Below are 20404 nucleotides of genomic sequence, written 5' to 3'. Positions count from 1 at the left end.
ATGTTGCTGTTTTTCATTTCATCGTCAGGGGTCGTGCATAACCAATATAATATTATTTCCAAACGGACTAGAGTAGTTTTCCCTAAAGAAAGTCGATGAGGACCTTTAAGAAACAAGTGTCTCAAACCTTTTAACGACTTAAAAATAAGACCGTTATGACCTGTCCAGGTTATTCGAATAGTATATATCACTATTTTTCGGCAAAGAAAGTTTTACATTTGGTGCGAAGGTTATTGTTGACAAATGGTCATAAATATGAATTAAAGTATTTTTAATTTCTCATGCGTATGAAAAGATGTACAGCTTTTGATGGGCACTTTCTACATGTAAATCAAATGTCATCAGCCCCACCTATCCTCTGCGCGCACTAACTGGGCGGGTACAGTGGCTACACGCGCTTTACTACCTGCTAATGCCCGTTACTCCGAACTCAGACACATACACTGCAGATACACATTCAACCGGTGGAATTGAGGAAACTTCAAGTTAAGGGGTTATTTCTTCTACGCAACATTGGGAAATATTGTATTTAAGAGTTAAATACATACAGTAGAGTACAATGGTTTCTTTCAGAGTTATATTTTTACCAGAAAACATGTCGTGTAACTTTTAATTTTGACTGGGTCTGACTTGGACTTACCGAAGCGTTCAGAAGTTGTTTTACATGCTGCCTTTGACGCAGAAAGCCGAGCTGTGGACTTGGAGACTTTTCAGAAATTATGAAGACCAATTTTACGAACATTTTTTGTTGGATAATATTGCATAATGCGTGAATGATTCTCGATTTATTTCAAAGGAGCTACTTTAGCTTTCAGTAAAAACAAGGAGCTAGTTTGAAGAAACACAATTGAAACTCATTGAAACCGTACGTCAGAGACACACTGACTACAAACTGGACATACAATGACAAGCTGTTGGTTTGCCTTTGTGGGTTTGTGGTGGAGCGCTTATTGCATGTTCCTTATTGCAGGTAGCAATTATTTATTCGATGGGAACAACGAGGTGCACCCAAGTTTCATTCACCGGCGGTTGCGGACTCACGAAAAGAGAGAGATGCAGAAGGAGATCCTCTCCATCCTTGGACTTCCACACAGACCCAGACCGCATCTGTCACATGGAAAGTACAACTCCGCTCCGCTCTTCATGCTGGATCTTTACAATACGATATCCAGCGAGGAGAAAAACGACGTGGAGGGCATGTTGGAACAGTACCAGTCCATCTACACCACCCAAGGTCCCCCTTTGGCAACATATCAGGAGAATGCCTTCCTAAATGACGCCGACATGGTGATGAGCTTTGTCAATTTGGGTAAGTTATTCAATTATTCTATCATTACAAATGCAATGTATTCAACTATAGTCATTTAGCTCATTTGGAGTTAAAAAATWGTCAAATAAAGTAATAGTTTATACGTCCTTAATATCAATCTCAATCCAAATGCAAATTGGAGACGTAGACTACACTCGTGCGTAAAAAGCATTATCGTGAAGTTAATTCTACAGAGGCTGAAAAAATAGAGACCAGAAGTGTTCCTTTGCAGTCTACGTGTGAATTGTTGTTCACAGGTGTTCGATCCAGTGCCAACAATATTCCAATGAGCCTGTATTGGGCCGTGGATGCCTGCAACATTGCGCGTGCTCCCACCAACCACAGGGACATATCTCCTCTAAACTCTTCTCAGTCCTCATCAGTGGTAAAAACGACAGCTCGATAAAAAATAACATGTTATATATACTGTGTTGAAATATCAGAAGTTCTCTTAATTGTAACATTTACATTTTAGTTATTTAGGAGACGCTCTTATCCAGAGCGACTTGCAGGAGTGATTAGGGTTAAGTGCCTAACTCAAGGGCACACCGACAGATGTTTCATCTAGTCGGCTCGGGGGATTCGAACCAGCGACCTTTCGGTTACTGGCCCAACGCTTTTAATCTCTAGGCTTCCTAACTTTGTTTGTCTATGGACTTGTCTGGAGGATCATTTACGCACAGAGATACATTGGTTAATTTAGTCCAAATGCTGATTCCTCAATGTTGTGCAATCGGTTCAATGATTTAAATCTGACGGAGGAAAATTAAAAACGTATCCACACCAAACTAAATACAAAAAAGAACAACCAGCACGCTGGTATTTGTGTAAACCTATTCTTGGCATTGACCATATAAATTGCGGTTTAATATGTGAACTGTGTTGTATTGTTTGTGTTGCTTCGTTGGATTTCTTTAATTAGACCCTGGACGATAAAGATATACTTTCATCATAAACAGTTCAACATAAAGCCCACGGTCTCTCCTTCCATTAGCCGCGCGAGTGTTTACAGAGCTCGTCTAAACAGACTGCGTGAAGATAAACAGAGGCGCTGCCAGACTCCGGTCAACGCTGCTAAACTTGATGGATGCCATTCTTTGCATATTGTCATTATTGAGTCTGAGAATACTACGGAAGTGTCCGAACCAAGAGGGATTTAAAAAAAAAAAAGTCTGTGGCACTTCTCAAACTTTTTTTGAACTCAAACCTAACCACACAATTCCACAAGTGATTATCATGMGATGCAATTCAAAGTAGAGCGTGTAACAAACTAAGCAGCAAAAGCTTCCTTTTTTAAATCGTCCTCTGGAGTGTTCAATGGTGAAGTTGCATCATGTAGTGATGAAAACCAGATATTGCAGGGTGTTTTTTCTCTCTCAAGTAACTCAGTGACTCTATTGACCGCTGTTGGAGTGTGGTGAGTGGTTTCGAGTCCCTGTTAGTTTGGGTTTTTGCTGCTGTTGCACATCTGCGTATGCACTTAAATTAATAATCTCCCATACATCAGTTCACAATTCCCTCAAATTCATTGTACCCAGGGATTAAGTTGCCATCCCAATAGAACAGAGTACTGCTACTTAGTTACTGTCTTGGAGAAGATGGCTTCCTCTKCCAATGTGATTCTAATTAATGCTAGACCGGCCAAGGTGCTCCATCTGCTTTGCGAATAAAGCATTGCATGACTACTGTGTGTCATCGGATTAGCTTTTAATGCGCTTTCCTCTATATTTTACTCTTTCCTGACGGATGGCCGAGAAACAGACCACTGGATGCTGCTTATTGTCTGGGTGGTCTCGTTTCTTTCAAGTCTGCCTTCAGTCTGTGTATCGTATAGGGACAACCGTCGGATCTGATCGGTGTTGGAGAATATGGTGATTGACCTTTTACGTTTGCATTGTAGGTCTCAATTGATCCACTGCACACCCAGCTCTACTAATAGAGGCCTCATTTTGGGCATTCCCATGGGGGATCATGGATTTAGGAGTCCCTTAACACTCCGGTGCTACAGCATCTGTCTGATGTGTGGCCAGTGTGAAGCAGACGTTCTGTTCCTCGTCAGTGACTCATGTTTAGGTCTTGTTTAGTCATCCGCTCGTTGAGAATACCACTCATGCCAACGACCCATATTGACTCATCACAAGTAAGAGGAAAGAACTTAAATTAGTTTAACAGAAACATCCTTTCCGTCCCACTCATTCCCTAAAATAGTGTGTTGATCATCGTCATCACTCTGTTTGCCTGATGGGTACCCTACCCTGGTGCTGGCATGGTGCAGTTACACAGTGTTACACTATGTACAGTATGAGTCATAGTCTATCGTGTCGTACCACAAGTCCAGACTTGTCTTAATGCACAGCTGTGTAGTAGCAACGGTCAGCCGGTCAGTGGCAGCTCTAGTCAGCCTGAAGATGATTTTGAAAATGATAGCTTTAGTCCTGTGAGAAAGGACTTTCCCTTGGAGTGAGCTGTCATTCTGTCTTCTAGGAAAGTGACTGAGTCACATGTTCTGTGAAATACTGTTTTCTAAACCAGGGTTTCCCAAACTCGGTCCTGGGGCACTCCCTGGGTGCACGTTTAGTTTTTTCCCCTAGCAATACACAGCTGATTCAAATAACCAACTTATCATCAAGCTTTGATTATTTGAATCAGCTGTGTCGTGCTAGGGAAAAAACCAAAACATACAGGGGGGGGGGGGGGTCATTTTCCGATCAGAAGAAGAGAAAACATGGTCTAAAAACATGTCAATTTCACTTATTTCTGATGGATTCACTTTGCCTCACAGACAGGTGAAGGTCTTCCCGAGCTTTGCTTGGCATGAGATAACTACCAAAAACTCCCATCTCCTGTTTCTCCTCATAACTCTCTATATTTGTCTATGAGATCCTCTAAAGGGGGACTTCCAGTAAGTAAGAGCAAAATCCAGGAAAATCCATCCCTGTTTGTAGGAGTTGTCTTGTTTGGAACTTAATTTTCCACCTGCCGGAACCAGGCAGCTGTTGGTTTTTTTAGCCGCCCTCCTTCCGTGGTTTTCATGATTCACGGATGAGCCGGTCCTCACCCTCCCTAACCCGGCCTACGTTCAACCCCCTCTCCACACCCCATTGCACTGCAATGAAGGATCTGTCAGTGCCCCTCTTAGCTAAGTCAATAGCCACCCGCGTCGGGTGTTAACGCACCAGCAGCCTGCCTCCCACACTTGAAAGGTGACCTGGGAGACAGAGGGTTTTCTAGGGGGGGTTTCAGGAGATTACCCGGGTCTAGACAATACCAGGCTTACTCTCGCAATCCCAGCCTTTTAAAATGTGTGTTTCCTGTCTTACGATGCCTGGGTGCATTTCTGAGCAGCTCAATCTCAGGTAAGCTGTGTTCTTTTTGCACCAGAACATGTCCCAAAGCTACGGCATGATGAAATAATTAATTGGGAATGATCAAAGAGTTAATTGTTTGATACGAGGGCGGCTTTGGCCAATACCCGTGAAAACCTCTAAACAACTTCCTGTAGACCCCTTAAACAAAATCAACCGTGTCATTCCTGCTTTGTGTTCAGTGTTTAAGGAGTAAATGAAGTGACGCATTAGAGATATGCTGTCGTGGAATAAAATATTGTATCTAGGCCATGAAGTTGAGGGAAAATAAGAGATACAAATAAATAAACGTCAAAAAGGATGGAGTTATGATTTAACACCTAGCTCTGTAATACAATTCCATACTGTCTAGAAAAGCTATAACAACCAGACTCTGGAGACGTTTCCTCTATCAAACTGTTTGTTTCTATGAAGCGGCTGTATGTTTTGCCAAAGAGCCTCATGTCCAATACAGTCCAAACAGCGGAAAAGGAAGCTCTTTAAATGCGGTAACTCAATATGTGGAATCGTTTGTGTATCTTGGGCACTTCATTGGAACTTTATTGGTCCCATGTTAAGAGTGGAAGCATCATATGTTTGATACGTAAAACTTATGAAAGCCAAAATAAAACTTATGAAAGCCAAAATAATGTTTATGGTTTGTTTTTGGTTACATTTATCCCCTCGTTTTAAAACTTTAAGTTCAGCCCCTTAAAAGGCTACTTTCTGTCCCGCAGTAGGCCTATGTGCAGGAAATGCCTTAGAGAACACTTTGAATCTTWARCACACACACACACCAGAGATGAGATGACCCAAGGTAGAAAGATAACACTTTAAAAATAAATTATTTTTTTTATACCCCGCACTGCGCTCGCCCCGCCACAGGAGTCGCTGGTGCGCGATGAGACAAGGATATCCCTACTGGCCAAACCCTCCCTAACCCGGACGACGCTAGGCCAATTGTGCGTCGCCCCACGGACCTCCCGGTCGCGGCTGGCTGCGACAGAGCCTGGGCGCGAACCCAGAGTCTCTGGTGGCACAGCTAGCGCTGCGATGCAGTGCCCTAGACCACTGCGCCACCCGGGAGGCCCAAGATAACACTTTTTAAGAAGGCATTCTGTTTACACTTGAAGAAGTTTCTGTCACACCCTACTCTTAAAAAACCTGATGGTATCGCTCCCTCTCACGCCATTACTCTCTAACTTGACAAGATGGCTGTCACGATTGGTCTCTATACGTGTTAAGAATGCCATGTTCCATACTTTATTTTTTCAAAGTCCCGCTCTGAAAATTCTACAGACATTCCTATTCCCGGTGGGACAGTGTGGGATGGGAGAGGAAGGAGATAAGAGCGTGGTACACGGCACACTCCGGCAGTTAACCATCTGTCAAGGAGCGCAGATGACTGCGACGGAACATCTGATTACGACCCGCTCTTCTCCCATTTATCACGTCGTGTGCTGGCATGCAGGAATGTTTGCTCTGCTATATCTCCAGGACAGACCCAAATCTCCCTTACGGCTCATTCTTGCAACTGTTGCAGTGGTGTCAGAGGCCAAGAAGAGAGTGGAGTACAGTCGGCCTGCTTCTGCTATGACCTCTGACCTTCTGACTCCCTGCTGGTTCTTTTAGAGAGGGCTTTAGTAAGGAGATAATGTGTGTGTGGTGTTTGTGTGAGAGCGAGGAGAGAGAAGAGAGAGAGAGAGAGAGAGAGAAGAGAGAGAGAGAAGAAGAGACGAGAGAGGAGAGAGAGAGAGAGAGAGAGAGAGAGAGAGAGAGAGAGAGAGAGAGAGAGAGAGAGAGAGAGAGAGAGAGAGAGAGAGACGAGAGCAGAGAGAGAGAGAGAGAGAGAGAGAGAGAGAGAGAGAGAGAGAGAGAGAGAGAGAGAGAGAGAGAGAGAGAGAGAGAGAGAGAGAGAGGGAGGCGGAGAGAGAGAGAGAGAGAGAGAGAGAGAGAGCGAGAGAGAGAGAGAGAGAGAGAGAGAAAGGGGATGAAAGACGATTCCTAGGGCAGAAATACAGATAGGAGTACTACAGTCTACCCTGGTGATAGAAATGTTGCTTCCAGTTTGCTGAATCAACTATTTTCTAGATTAATTATCCTATATGATACACGTTTGGTGTAACAAGTGATACATTCCCTTTTCACCTGCTCTCTAAGCAAAGCGGAGTGGGGGGGGGGGGCAAAGGCCGTTGATTGGAGGGTGAAAACAGCATCACCCCTCTTTCTGAACGCCCCCTCTCCTGCTCCTTAGGCCTTTACTACCTCCCCTGCTGAGGACTTATTGACGCTTGGGTGGCGTTAGCGCTTCCTGAATCAACACAGCACTGATATGTTGATGCGTAGCAGCTGTGAAATATACACACACACATGAAAGCCCTCCCGCTATCCTGGCCAGTAGCGTACAAACACATCCGTAGACGCAGGTACGTATGCCTACACACAGACATAGGCACGCACACACGCCTTAGGTGTATTCTCATCAATCTCCTTTGTTGCTTGCTTTTCAAGCTTGACTCCTGCAGACAGCAGAAGAGATGCGACTGATATCATTGATATCAAATTGATTCAGGGAGGTATCGAAATTGCATTTGTGTTGTTCTGTAAATCACACACACAGACGTTAGGATGATAAATTATGGTGGATATTGGTTACTCTGTGAGATGCAATTCCAGGCAGCTATCCAAATGATCAGGACTTCATAAAATGTGCTTAACAATAAACACGGTCAACAGAGACGGCCACTAAAGAAGAGATGTATGTGTGTAAACGTCATGTCTAACTAATGACAGGCTGCCTGTCACATTCCAACATGGAGCTTTGTTCTGTCCAATACAGAAAAGAGCAGGATTTATCTCCAGCCAACAAAAGGCAAAGGAGGACATACCCAGATGTGGCACGAAGACAGAGACATGGACACAAAGAGCTGAGAGGGACAGACCACTGGGGCCATGGGTGATTTAAGTGTTTCTGTGGCCTGGAAGGGTCAAGAGGAAGGAGAGGGGTCAGGACACTCAATGGAAGACGTCCGCGGGTGGAGATAGGACAGGGTTGACCATTGCTACCCATCCGTGTTCAGTGTTCCCGGTCCGAGCTTTAAAGAGGACGTGCCTGAAACAACAACACAGGGAGAATCAGGGCCTCCGCGTGCTCCGAACACTCCAACCCCTCCAACCTCCACAAGCAGCCCCTCTATTTCAAACGGGCCGCCGCTGACAAATTTATGAGGGCCAGACGAGCTGAGGGGCTGGCTTTCCAAACACGATACAGGCACGAAAACAAGGCGAGATGGGAGCTCCCTGAGCTGAGGGGAGGGATGGAGATCATAGCCACACTCCCACTGGCGCATTCCACTAGTCAGGTCACTGTCTAGGCTGCTTTCAGACTGTTTACCCGCCCTCRGACCCAAAACACCCTGTATTGTTCAAAGTTCACACCCCTGTCCTGTAGCCTGGGGAGGTATGTATCCTAAATCCTGGCTGCTAATGAATAGAATAGAAAACGTGTGAGCTGAGTTTCTCAGTGGGGCTCGCCTGCTGTCCCCTCTCTGTCTGACTTGTCAGGTCTGGAGGGTTGGAACTTGGAACTTTTGATTTATGGGAGCACTTAAGTGTTTTTGGGGGGGACCCTCCATTTTGGAGTGCGTTTTTAAATCATATGGCCAGTATTAAAGCAGGGTAAGGAATTCCCCCCGTCGGTTGGTCTCCATGGTTATGTCTGTGTCATGTTTCGCTCTGTCGATTAGTAGAGAGGAAGTGTTGAGCCTTTTTACATGGCCACAGCACCTTCATTTGGTATTACATGTCCAGATGGCTGGTGAATTGCTTGAGAACCCCATAGAATATTTTCTTGTAATGTTGACTACCATGCTGACATTTTTACTGACAGACCTGTGCAGGTACTTATCGTAGTACTTATCCTAGATTCTGTTCAGGCCTTAGTACGATCTCCGGCCCTGACCACGTCGCTGTGTTTAATTTGTGTATCTTACTTACATAAAAAACAACACGGGGGAACAATGGAGCTGCTCTGATTTATCAGCGGATCATGTGCTCTTGTTTTGAGCCACTGAATGGCATTGTGGTCTACTCAGAGTTTCCAATGGGAATAGCATTGAGCCTCAACCCTCATACCAGTCAGGGAGAGAGAGAGAGGGAGGGGGGGATAGAGAGAGAGATACCCTGGCCTTCTAACTTGCGGCTGTGGAATGCAAGCCACCAATATTTTGACTTCTCCTTTGGAAACAGCTGCGTTTCCTTTTTCAAAGATATTTTTTCCTTATTTATCGGATCCCTCAGGAGAAATCCATCTCGTCCGTCTGACACAAGCTTCCTCCTCTAAATCGGAGTGCAGAGGCCCGCCGAGCGCTCAGACACACACCTGCTACAGCAGACACCAGATCACTATAGCAGGTCTCCCCACCCGGTCCCGCTGCCCCCTCACACACACACAGAGATGTGTGCGCATACACATACAGTACACACGCATGTGTGCAGATGTATACGCACACACACTCCCTAGGGACCAGCTCTCAAATGGCATTCCACAAAGCCTGAAAGGCCAATATAAGAGAACCTTGACAATAATCATCACAGACTTGGCAGAGTATGAAAAAAGAACACTGGTGAAAATTACAAGTGTACATATTTGGGGGAGAAGTACATAAAAAACAACGAAGTACATCTCTGTTTATATTTAGTTTGTACTAATGGAAGCCAAACTGAGAAGTAGCAAGGGAGCCATTTTTTATAGAGGGTCAGTAGTTTGGCCCATAGGATAGAAGTAGCCTTCGTCGTCAGTAGCCTATAAATTTCAGAGGAAATTGACCGAAACATCAAGGACAGAGAATCCTACATTAGTGGAAGAAATGAGATCAGAGACTTTTTAAAGATCTCCAAATCGGATGGCCATTGATTCTCCGATAAAGTTGGACATTGATGGTATCCTTTTAGCTGACGATTATTATGAGTCTCAAATGTATTTGGCGTAGCTTCAGAGAGCAGATATGCATTGGGCTAAGTGAAAGGCAGCTTGGGACACCCCTCTGGCCCACACAGATGGTTTGTCCCTGTATCCTATAGCTACCAAGGGACAGTGAACTATAAGGACAGGATAAGAGCCATGTAAACACTTCTATGTGTATACTATGCATGTCTGTAATATGTATTGCAATATGTTGGATAATAGTGATGCTGACCTCAGTATTGTCGCTCTCGCGTTTGTGTACAACCACCAGCCAAGAACCTTATATCGCTCTCACTTTGTTTACCAATGTTTGGTTGGGTTTATTTTCTTGTTTGTGTGTGAGTGAAAGCATCCAGCGGTTTTTCCGGCCCCTGTCCTGGGATGTCAGGGAGGAGACACATGCAGGATGGTATGAGAAGATCCCGTTCTGTGAGACTGCCAGTGCAGAGCAGTAGAATATACTGTAGTCTGTCCTAACACTGTTCTATCAGCTATACCTTAGCTGTACTTCTGATGCTTTCATTCATGTCTCTATAAGTCAAAAAGTGGAAAAGAATGTGAGTGTTTATTTTCCAGACCATTGCCCCGATTTTTATGGAATTTCCTTCTCAATTAGAAAAAAGATGTTACCCTATTTGTTGACAGGTCATTGGCTCACATTGGGTAGCGAATTAGAATGGCTGCTTTTACAAGGCCTGTTGAAAAAAAATCACTGCTGACCATTAATGTCAATGAGCCTGCTCTGTGGACACCTGAGGCCTTTAGCGTACACACGAACACACACACATGAACAACACACACGCACAGAATAATTTCCTCTCAGCAGTGTACAGTAGTTATGTCCTGAGAGCTGTTGAAGAAATGGGAATGAAATCTCCCAATGACACACAGGTATGAGGGGGATGACTGCTACCATTCAGCAGTCTGCCGATTGGGGCTCCTGATAGTCTCTTTTGGTTACATTCAAGGCCGTGGGCAGGCAGCWCCCGGACATCTTTTAGCAGAGCCCCCGCAAAGCTGCAATTATCACAAATTACCCRTGCCTTCTGAGGACCCCKGGACTTTAAAACCTGAGATGTGCGTCCAGATGTAATTTTTTTCTGGGCATTCGTGTGGAATGCAGCGCTGACGGACTTGCCGGTGGAAAAATAGGCCCGGACAGTAGACGTTAGACGCTGCCTGTCAGGGGTTTGGTTCGGACTCAGTATTCCTTTTTAAAGGATTATGATTATAGTCAGAATAGGATTCTAATGGGGACTTATGCCCCAATGTGGAATTCCTTCCTGAGTGATGTCATTACGTAACCTGGTGGGCTGATGGGCCAATAGCTGGCCAGTCTTGGCTTGAAGGCTCTTCTTCTAGTGCAGATGGTGTAGGATGTTCTTTGCAAAGGATGGTCTCCTTGCCTCATATCCTCGCCATGGTGGAGTGGTCTGCCCATCCATGTTCACATTTGTGTACTCTGACTTTGGGGCAGAGGTGTGTGGGGGCTGTGAGTGTGTGTGTGCGTGCATATGTGGCTGTGCGCGCGGGTACGGCTCCGTCGTAAACCCCCGAACCCGCCAGTGACCCATGCCTGGGCCGGTGTCTCCTGGCGGGCAGGCTTTGATGCAGGCTCCGGTCAGAGTAGAGGATCAGAGACGGGGACAAGTGTTCAGGGACCCCCCCAAACCCCCATTCTCACCCCACACTTTGAACCCTATCTAGTTGCCTCCCAGCTGCCTTACAACAAACCCCATCAGGCCAGCAGGACGTGGAAACAAGCCCTGGGGGAAGTGGAGCGTGGCGGCCCCTCGGGGAGCGCCACAGGCAGCTCCTTAGGCAGATGGATACAACCACCAACTCCAAACAGTATCCTGCTGAGAGGATACTGCGAAAAGTCTAAACTTTTATAGAAGAAAGGATGTTTTTCCAAGAGATTAGTTTTTGCATGGCTCCTAATACCAACAAATAGAGTTTGAAGTTGAATGGAAGCCCAGGAGCTTTTATGTTTAGACTAGAGCAGATCTTTTTCTTTTTTTAACTTTGAGAAATGTATTTTTCTTTGGCTTTGTTTCATTATGTGCTGCGGTTCTAGAAGAATTGGGCCCACCATGTGAAGCCCAGAGAGTTTCCCAAGAAACAGGAGTCGAACAAACCTTTAATTATGAACACTGGAGCAATTAGTGAAAGCGGGAAGGCATTGGGATGTGTGAGAGCCCCCCCTCAGGAGCCATCAAATCTGAGATGGAGGCAAGAGAGAATATAATTACATAAACACGATATGAATTCTTCACATGCCTTGGGCTGTGCTTCATTTTTATTGGTTTAATCATTGGAGGCGTCTTTAGAATATTTTTTTTGCGTCTGGTCTGTCTGAAAGGGTGCAAAGAAGTCCTATTTAATTGAAGGGCTTGTGCAAATGTTTTTATTTTTTTTATCTCGCTTTAGTTCACAGCTATGCAATGTGGGTATGGCAGCTCATTCCTGAATGAATGGCAAATTAGAGAGACTTAACGACAAAGTGGATTGTTGAGTAGATTTACAGTCTGAACTGTTGGCTGGATTCTAACCCAAGCTCTTGTTTTGGGTTGTGTGAAGTTCCAAGTTGTTTTCCATTGTGGCTAACAATAATGCATATTACATGCCTCAGGTCAAGTGTAGTTTATTCACAGKCGTAATGTGACAAACTATGTTCTCTGCACTCCAAGTCATGGATTTGTAATCAACATTCTACTTCTACGAAAACATGAGATGTGGGCTATATAGTTTGCAGCTATAATTAGAAACTGGGTTTTAAAACAACATTATCCAAATGGATCCAAACCGCTTTATTCTCCATCAGAGTGGTGGTACCCCAAGAAAACCCCTCTCCCCTGCCGATTTGGGCAACCCTGACTGAACACTACTGAGATAGCTCTCCCCTTAACCCTCATGTTGTCAAACCGTTACTCTGCAGAAACTCGTTGGCTTTGACACTTACTACATTTGCACACACTGTATATACATTTTTATTTTTTCTATTGTGTTATTGACTGTACGTTTGTTTATCCCATGTGTAAMTCTGTGTTGTTTTTGTCGCACTGCTTTGCTTTATCTTGGCCAGGTCGCAGTTGTAAATGAGAACTTGTTCTCAACTGGCCTACCTGGTTAAATAAAGGTGAAATAAAAATATAATAAAAAAAACACACAGACCTCCCCAAAGTTGCTTTGAGCTTTCAGAGACCTGCTATCTGGGTCACAAAGGTGCTGTTCAGATTTGGTGTTAACCACCACGTTTTGCTACAGCGCCCCCGTGGTTTGGGAGGGGKTAGTGGAGGTGTGTAACTACTAGCTAGCCAGTGCCCTGATGAGCAGTGCTGTGGGGGAGACGGCATTTRTTTTTCTTTGCGGTTGAGGGAAAGGACTGGATGCGGCCAGAGGGATTAAATGGAAGGCGACTGCCGTGCTCCCTCCAGGGGATTGGATGGAAAACATTTAGAGTGAGAGACGCCGTTGACCACTGACCACAGAGCCACCCGCCCACCTCTCCCTCAACGCCAGTCTAGTCTTCTTAACACTGCAGACACTCTCTCCTCTGTCCTCTCAGCTCCCTCCCTCTCTTTTTCTTATTTTCTGTGGTTCCTTAACCTTTACTTTTCCTGCATTCAAAAACAGACCTCAATTAATTTAAGTTAATCTTCCTGATTTTGGTTTCTTTTCTTAGTTTCCTTCTCTTTCTCTCCCTCCCTGTCCTCGAGTTGCATGTCCCATTTAGTTTCCTCAGTCATTTCYTACTACTAGAGCGTCCATACTGTGTGGGGGCTAATGGCAATAGCACCAGGACACTGAAGCCACATGTTGCGCAGGTGGAAACGAGAGAACAGACAGCAATAATACCTTTCCAAGACCCCCCTTCTTCTTCTCTGTCCCTTTCTGTCTGTGTCTCTCTCTCTCTCCCTCGGTCGTATCGCCCACCAGGTTTTGGTGAATCATCAGAGACATTCCATTCTCACGTCTGCAGCATACTTTCACAAGTCACCACTGTCTCTAGGGCTGCTCAGTGTACTTTCCCACTGTATGTGTGTGTGCGTGGCGGTGTGTGTTTGTATGTGGATACTAAAGACCTCAGGTGTCCAGTGCAGCAGGATCATTGACATTTATAGTCAGTTGCGATTTTTTAAATCAACGGTCCTTTGTAAATGCAGTMATTTGTGTGGGGGTTACGAGTGTGTGTGTGTCTGTGTTGGGGTGTGTGTGTGTGCATACACTCGCACTGGCTTTGTGGCCACATTCTGTGCTACAGCATGTGACCACGGTCTCTGTGCTGGAGGTGTGCATCTGGTCAGTCCACCCTAACTCTCCCCTATTGACCCTACACATGTTACTGTATTTCCATCACCTACTGTTAGCAAGATGTTGCTAATGCTCTCTTAATGCTACATCTTCTGGAATACTCTCAGGAGAAGCAACTCAAATGTCCCCTTCATGCCTTCTCCCTCTAGAGCTCAGGTCAGTTTAAACAAGATAGAAGTGCTCAWCWGACCATCAATTGCATTTCAAGCCTYCATCTTAAACCCATGGGTGCTAAGTGAGATTTGGAATACCCTGACCTCTCCCCTTGAAAGAGCTGTCACTAGTGTGAACCTCAGGCTGACCTCTGAGCTGCAATTCTCAATACAACTTGTGTGTGTGTGTGTGTGTGTGTGTGTGTGTGTGTGTGTGTGTGTGTGTGTGTGTGTGTGTGTGTGCGCGTGCGTGCGTGCGTGCGTGCCCGATAATGAACCATTCACTGTCAAGAGGCGTCAGAGGCCACGTCAACATTCGGGCTGCTGATGTGAATAAGATCTTGTTGGTTTCCTGTGTGTGTAAAGGTGTCCGCATACTTCCCATCCGAAACAGTTCATGCATATATTATGACGACATTTTGTGACGTTTTTGTTTCTCGAGGCAAGGCGAAATTCGGTAGCCGAAGTCTACGCCCCTCCGTTGGTAGATATTCTTCAAATAACTGTTTGTTGTCATTCAACGAGAGAGTAATTGTTTTTATACAACAACCCAAATAATGACATGAGAAATACTGCACCAAACAACTTATTATTTAAAAAATAAAATTGGGGGGGGGGGGGTAGATCAGCTTTAATATTGCAGATAGATTGTAGCTTCTGCCTCACTTCCAATCCCCCCCAAAAAATGTTTTTAAAATATATACAGTACCAGTCAAAAGTTTGGACAGCTACTCATTCCAGGGTTTTTCTTTATTTTAACTATTTTCTACATACCCCCAACTGGAGTAAACTAATGAACAACAACACTTAGACTTCTAGTCTCTTCGCAGCAAAATCTGCAAAGCTGGGAAGGTTGTATCACCCACATATATAACATTCTTTTGGTTGTAAGAATTTTGTATAATAATTTAAATGGAAARATTCKAAGTTTTGAATCCGGCATCGTTTTGAGTATCAGTTCATAAACCATGTGCCATGGAATCGGTACATCGAAAATCTCTTCCCAACTATTTTGCAATCTACATGACACAGCTGTACATTTTTTGGTCCTTAAATGAAACTGGTATATTTTGGACTTTAATGCAGGGCCGACAGACATGTTCCTTACTTTTTTCGCCTTCCACTTGCCTCTTCCATTTTTGTGGTAATTCTGAAATTAGTTGTTTGTAATTTTGGGTAGAGCAGACATTTCCATGCATTTTTATTAGCTGCATGTGTGAAAACTCCACCAGTCCTATTTATTATATAATTTACAAAGATTATATATATTTTMTAATTTATTTTTTTATCAATTAGTATATTTGAGTTTAACCACAATATTTGTTGCATTATTTGTTCTGTCTTTTCTGGTGGATTAAACTGAAATTGCAACCGACTTTCTATGGCTTGTTTTAAAAATAATGATATTTTGGAGACACTTTTGTTTTCAAATAACTAAAAGTGAGAGGTTGTAATCTGAATTTAAAAAAGGGCCATTCTTTTTTMTTTTTTMTTTTTTATACTTTGTTTTTATTGTAGGAACACAAAGAAAGTACAAATAAAGTAAAATAAAAGGGCCATTCTTGAACATGGGGTGAGACATTCTTACTAATTTGCCTGAGAAACAAGATTCAAGTATAACTTTTGGATGACTGACACCTTTAGTGAGAGGTCTAATGCTTTAATATTTAATTTCTGCCCTTTTAATTCATATTCATTATATAAATAGGCCCATTTAATTTTGTCCAGTTTGCCATTCCAAATAAAATTGAATATTTTTGCTCATAATTGAAAAAACAGGTCGCTAGGTGTAGGCAAGACCATACGAAAATAGCTCACTGGGATATGACTAAATAATTAATCAGTGTGATTTTTCCACAAATAGACAGGATATTTTCCTTTCCATGGTAGCAAGATCTTATCTATTTTTGCTAACTTTCTATAGAAATGTATTGGAATGAGATCATTTCTTTCTTTCGGGATATGTATATCGAGTTTGTCCACATCCCCGTCAGACAATTTTATTGGTAAACTACACAGTAATGTAAAAGTTGTATTTTTGTGTGATCCAATACTTAATATAGTTCACTTATCATAATYTGGTTTTAATCCAAAGAGGTTCGAAAAAGTATCTAGATCCTCTGAGGCTGTGGAGGGATCCAAATTGCGGATTTAAAATGACACCTTTGTTTTTAAGCCCTGTATTTCTAACCCATTGATGTTATTGTTGGATCTAATTTTAATAGCTAACATTTCGATGGCAATAATAAATAGATATGGCGATAGTGGAGAACCTTGTTTTACTCCTCTTGACAGTTTAAAACTTTTTGAGAAGTAGCCATTATTTACTATTTTACACATAGGGTTACTATACATAACTTTAACCCATTTTATAAGAGATTCTCCAAAATTGAAATATCCCAGCCATATATAAACTCCAGTCATACTTTATCAAAGGCCTTTTAAAGTCAGCCATGAATACCAGGCCTGGTTTCCCAGATTTTTCATAGTGTTCTATTGTTTCCAGTACTTGTCTTATATTATCTCCAATGTGTCATCCATGTAAAGAACCTGTCTGATTAGGATGAATAATATCCGACAATAACCTTTTTAATTCTGTGAGCTAAGCATTTTGCTAGGAATTTTGCATCACAACACTGAAGTGTAAGAGGCGCATCCAATTTTTTAAATGGACTGGATCTTTATATTTACCACTTGGATCTTGTTTCAGTAACAATGAAATCAGACCTTCTTGTTGAGTGTCTGATAATCTACCATTTATATAGGAGTGATTAAAACATGCTAATAACGGTCCTCTGAGTATATCAAAAAGGCTTGGTATACCATCCAACCCTGGAGCTTTCCCGGACTTAAAGGCTTTAATTTCCTCCTCCTGTAATTTGGCCTTCACATGAGTCTTTCTGTACAGCTGTTAATTTGACATTATTATTATTAGAAAAAAAATCATACAATTAGCTTCGGTTAGTGGAGAAAACATATGCTTAAAGTACTTTACTTCCTCTTTCAAAATATTGTTTGGTGAATCATGGGTGACTTCATCATTTGTAACAAGTTTCAGTAAATTCTCTTTGGTAGCATTTCTATTTTGAAGATTGAAAAATAATTTGGTGCATTTTCCCCATATTCCATCCAGTTCGCTTTATTTTTTATAATATATTACACTTGATCTTTCTTGAATAAGTTCCATTTCTTTTTGTTTTTCCTCCAACTTTCTCTGAGCCTCTATGGTATAGGTTTTATTGCTATATGTCTGTTCTGTTAGTCCTTCAGTTTCCTTTGTTAATATGGACTCTTGATTTAATTTTTTTTTTGTTTTAGTACTGAATTGAGTACATGAGTACTGAATTGCATGGCCTCTAAAGCCACATTTAAAAGTGTCCTGTACAATAAGGGGATCTGCTGTACCTATGTTATGTCAGAAAAGGCAGTTATAAATTCTTCTGTCCTGGTTAAAAACAAGTTGTCGGGCCTCCCGGGTGGCGCAGTGGTCCAGAGCCTGGGTTCGCGCCCAGGCTCTGTCGCAGCCGGCCGCGACCGGGAGGTCCGTGAGGTGACGCACAATTGGCCTAGCGTYGTCCGGGTCAGGGAGGGTTTGGCCGGTAGGGATATCCTTGTCTCATCGCGCTCCAGCGACTCCTGTGGCGGGCCGGGCGCAGTGCGCGCTAACCAAGGGGGGCCAGGTGCACGGTGTTTCCTCCGACACATTGGTGCGGCTGGCTTCCGGGTTGGAGGCGCGCTGTGTTAAGAAGCAGTGCGGCTTGGTTGGGTTGTGCTTCGGAGGACGSGTGGCTTTCGACCTTCGTCTCTCCCGAGCCCGTACGGGAGTTGTAACGATGAGACAAGATAGTAATTACTAGCAATTGGATACCACGAAAATTGGGGAGAAAAGGGGATAAAATTAAAAAAAAATTAAAAAAAATTGTCATCCAATAGGCTTTGATTCAATTTCCAATATCCTCGCCCACGTGGAAATTCTGTAAGAGTAATATATGCTAATTATGTGATGGTCCAACCGCATTCTGAGCCCTATCAAAACTTTTTAAACTTTTGGTACCAGAGAGAATGACATAAAAATGTAATCAAGACGACTAGCTTGAGCTTTAGCCTTCATATATTGAGCTTTAGCCTTCAAATATCCACTAGCTCCAATATATCCATGACATTTGTGATTTTCTTAACATTTTAGTTAGATGTAACCAAACATCTTAGTTAGACATAAAATTGCGCGTCTAAGACCTTCCTCAGCAAAAACGTCACAATTAATGACATATTTCTTGAGTTATCTTAGATTAATTCTGACTGTTTTGAAGAAGTGGCTATGCTGAAGCTCAGCTCAAGCTGAACAAACAGTACTATTGATGCTTTTTTAATGTTTTTCAAGCTACGTTCTTTTAAGGGTGTATGCGAGCACACTCCTTCGGTTCGCATAGATGAGTTCTGCTAGGCGCCAGCGAAAGGCTTAAGTGGGGTCCTGGCCTTGTGAGTCCTGGCTGGCTGCAGATGAGACCTGAGGTGAAGTGAGGCGCATCTTCCTCCACGTCCTCGCGCTCCTCCATCTTCCATGGTGTGCTCTGGGACGTGTGTGTGTGTGTGTGTGTGTGCGTGCGTGCGTGCGTGCGTGCGTGCGTGCGTGCGTGCGTGCGTGCGTGCGTGCGTGCGTGCGTGCGTGTAAGAGGTTGAGTTCCGGTAGATTGTGTAGGGGTGTGCTAGTCTCTAAGGGGGTAAGCTCTGGTAAACCCCTAAAGCAGTGAGTATCTCTCTGTGTGTCTCCAGGGGGCAGCTCGTCATTGAGCTTTACTGCTGTCTTACCAGGGGCGGACTGGCCAAGGTTAGTCAGTCAATTGAAGCCTCAGTGGTTGGATGGGAACTGGGGTCCCACAGCATACTGTCCCCTATTCTCCGTGAGATCCTCCAAAGTGTCTCTCCTCCCTAATTGGGAACACATATGCCAAGATGTACTATGGGGTACGGGGGTACCCTTGACCCCTGATTGAAGAGGGGAGATGGGGGGGGGACTCCCTAATGTCTCTAGGAGAGAAGCTACTGTCCCACAAGAAAGTCTCTTCATGTAGCCTCCATACTGAAGTACTGAACCTCCTTATAGTACCTCCCTTGGCCCTCCCCCTCTCTCCACGTCCCTGCTCTACCATTTAATTTACTCCTCAGATTTGTTGGGGAGGGCTGGCGTGGCGGAAGTGTGGGCTCTGTGTCTGCACCTCACAAGGGAACACCGCATGGAAATCCAATCAGAACGGGAGAGCGGGACAGGACACTCCATCCCGACTGGACTTGTACTTATGTGGCGGGAAACACACAGGAGCCAGTCCTGGGAACTACAGGGGTGATTGTGTGTATGATGTATGTGTGTGTGTGTGTCTATGTGTGTGTGAGACTGAGCATGGTTAGTGGCACGAATGCCATCAATGTGCAGGGGAGCTCACTGTGGTTCTTGCTTCTCTCTCTCTCTCTCTCTCTCCCTCTCTCTCTGTGTGCTATTGAACTGTGGGGAAGTCCCAGAGCGAAATGGGAAACAATTCCCTGGGGAACGCATTATTATTGCAACGCATGTTGCAGTTGAAAGAGGGAAGCTCTGTTGGGAGGCAATAGTTGATTTTTGTCATTTGTAGCCTCTGAAGTGGTCATTGGAACACAGACTGAGTTTACAGCCCTGAAATCATGGGTTTTCACTTCAAACAATAACAGGGAATTTATTTTAGGAAGCAGTAAGCCACAGCCCTATTAGTCCATATGCATAAATCACATGTGATGCTTTGAAACCCTTTTATGGTGTACCTCAGTGCTGTGTCTGTGAATGAGATACTGTATTGACCACTCAACTGCATAGGAATACATGGAACGCCTAAGTAACTAACTGCATTACAGTATAGCAGGCGGAAGTCCGTTTTTACTATTAAAAACATTTTTTACTATCCCTTTGTGGCCTCTTCATGTCAAGCCCTGTTTGTTATGCTAGCTGAGTTACATGTTAACATCCCACAGTCAGTAAATCCCCATAAAGTCAGGGGAATATTTTTTTAAACTGGAACTGTATAGTTGGTCAGCTTTTCCTGTCGGTACATCATTTTTTTTGTGTTTAGCCTCAATTATTTAGACAACTCAAAGTAAGATATGTTTACATCCACAGACTTTGCAATATGAAACCCAATACTATGCGTCTATGTAAATGAAGACTGTTCAGATTCATTTTACATTGTATACTAGTGGGTGTGGAGGGATACAAGATGCATCAAAAGTCATCCTGCGTTCGGCTATCTCTCCTGTTCAGTTGAATCCCTAGGTTTGACTGTTGCAAGTCTCA

General features: G+C 43.7%; 1 protein-coding gene across 2 annotated transcripts in view; it reads left to right on the top strand.

Moving 5' to 3' along the window:
- The first annotated feature begins 413 nt into the window (after positions 1-413).
- Positions 414-20404, top strand: part of bmp6 (bone morphogenetic protein 6) — a 47497-nt gene continuing 27506 nt past the window's right edge. For both annotated transcript variants that reach the window (XM_023972318.2, XM_023972316.2), the window contains exon 1: positions 414-1309. In XM_023972318.2, coding sequence (XP_023828086.1) covers positions 904-1309 — 406 coding nt within the window. In that variant the 5' untranslated portion in view covers positions 414-903. The remainder of the gene's footprint in view (positions 1310-20404) is intronic.

The sequence above is a fragment of the Salvelinus sp. IW2-2015 genome, linkage group LG27, assembly GCF_002910315.2.
Source record: "Salvelinus sp. IW2-2015 linkage group LG27, ASM291031v2, whole genome shotgun sequence".
NCBI lineage: Eukaryota > Metazoa > Chordata > Actinopteri > Salmoniformes > Salmonidae > Salvelinus > Salvelinus sp. IW2-2015.
This window is presented reverse-complemented; position numbering and strand designations above follow the sequence as displayed.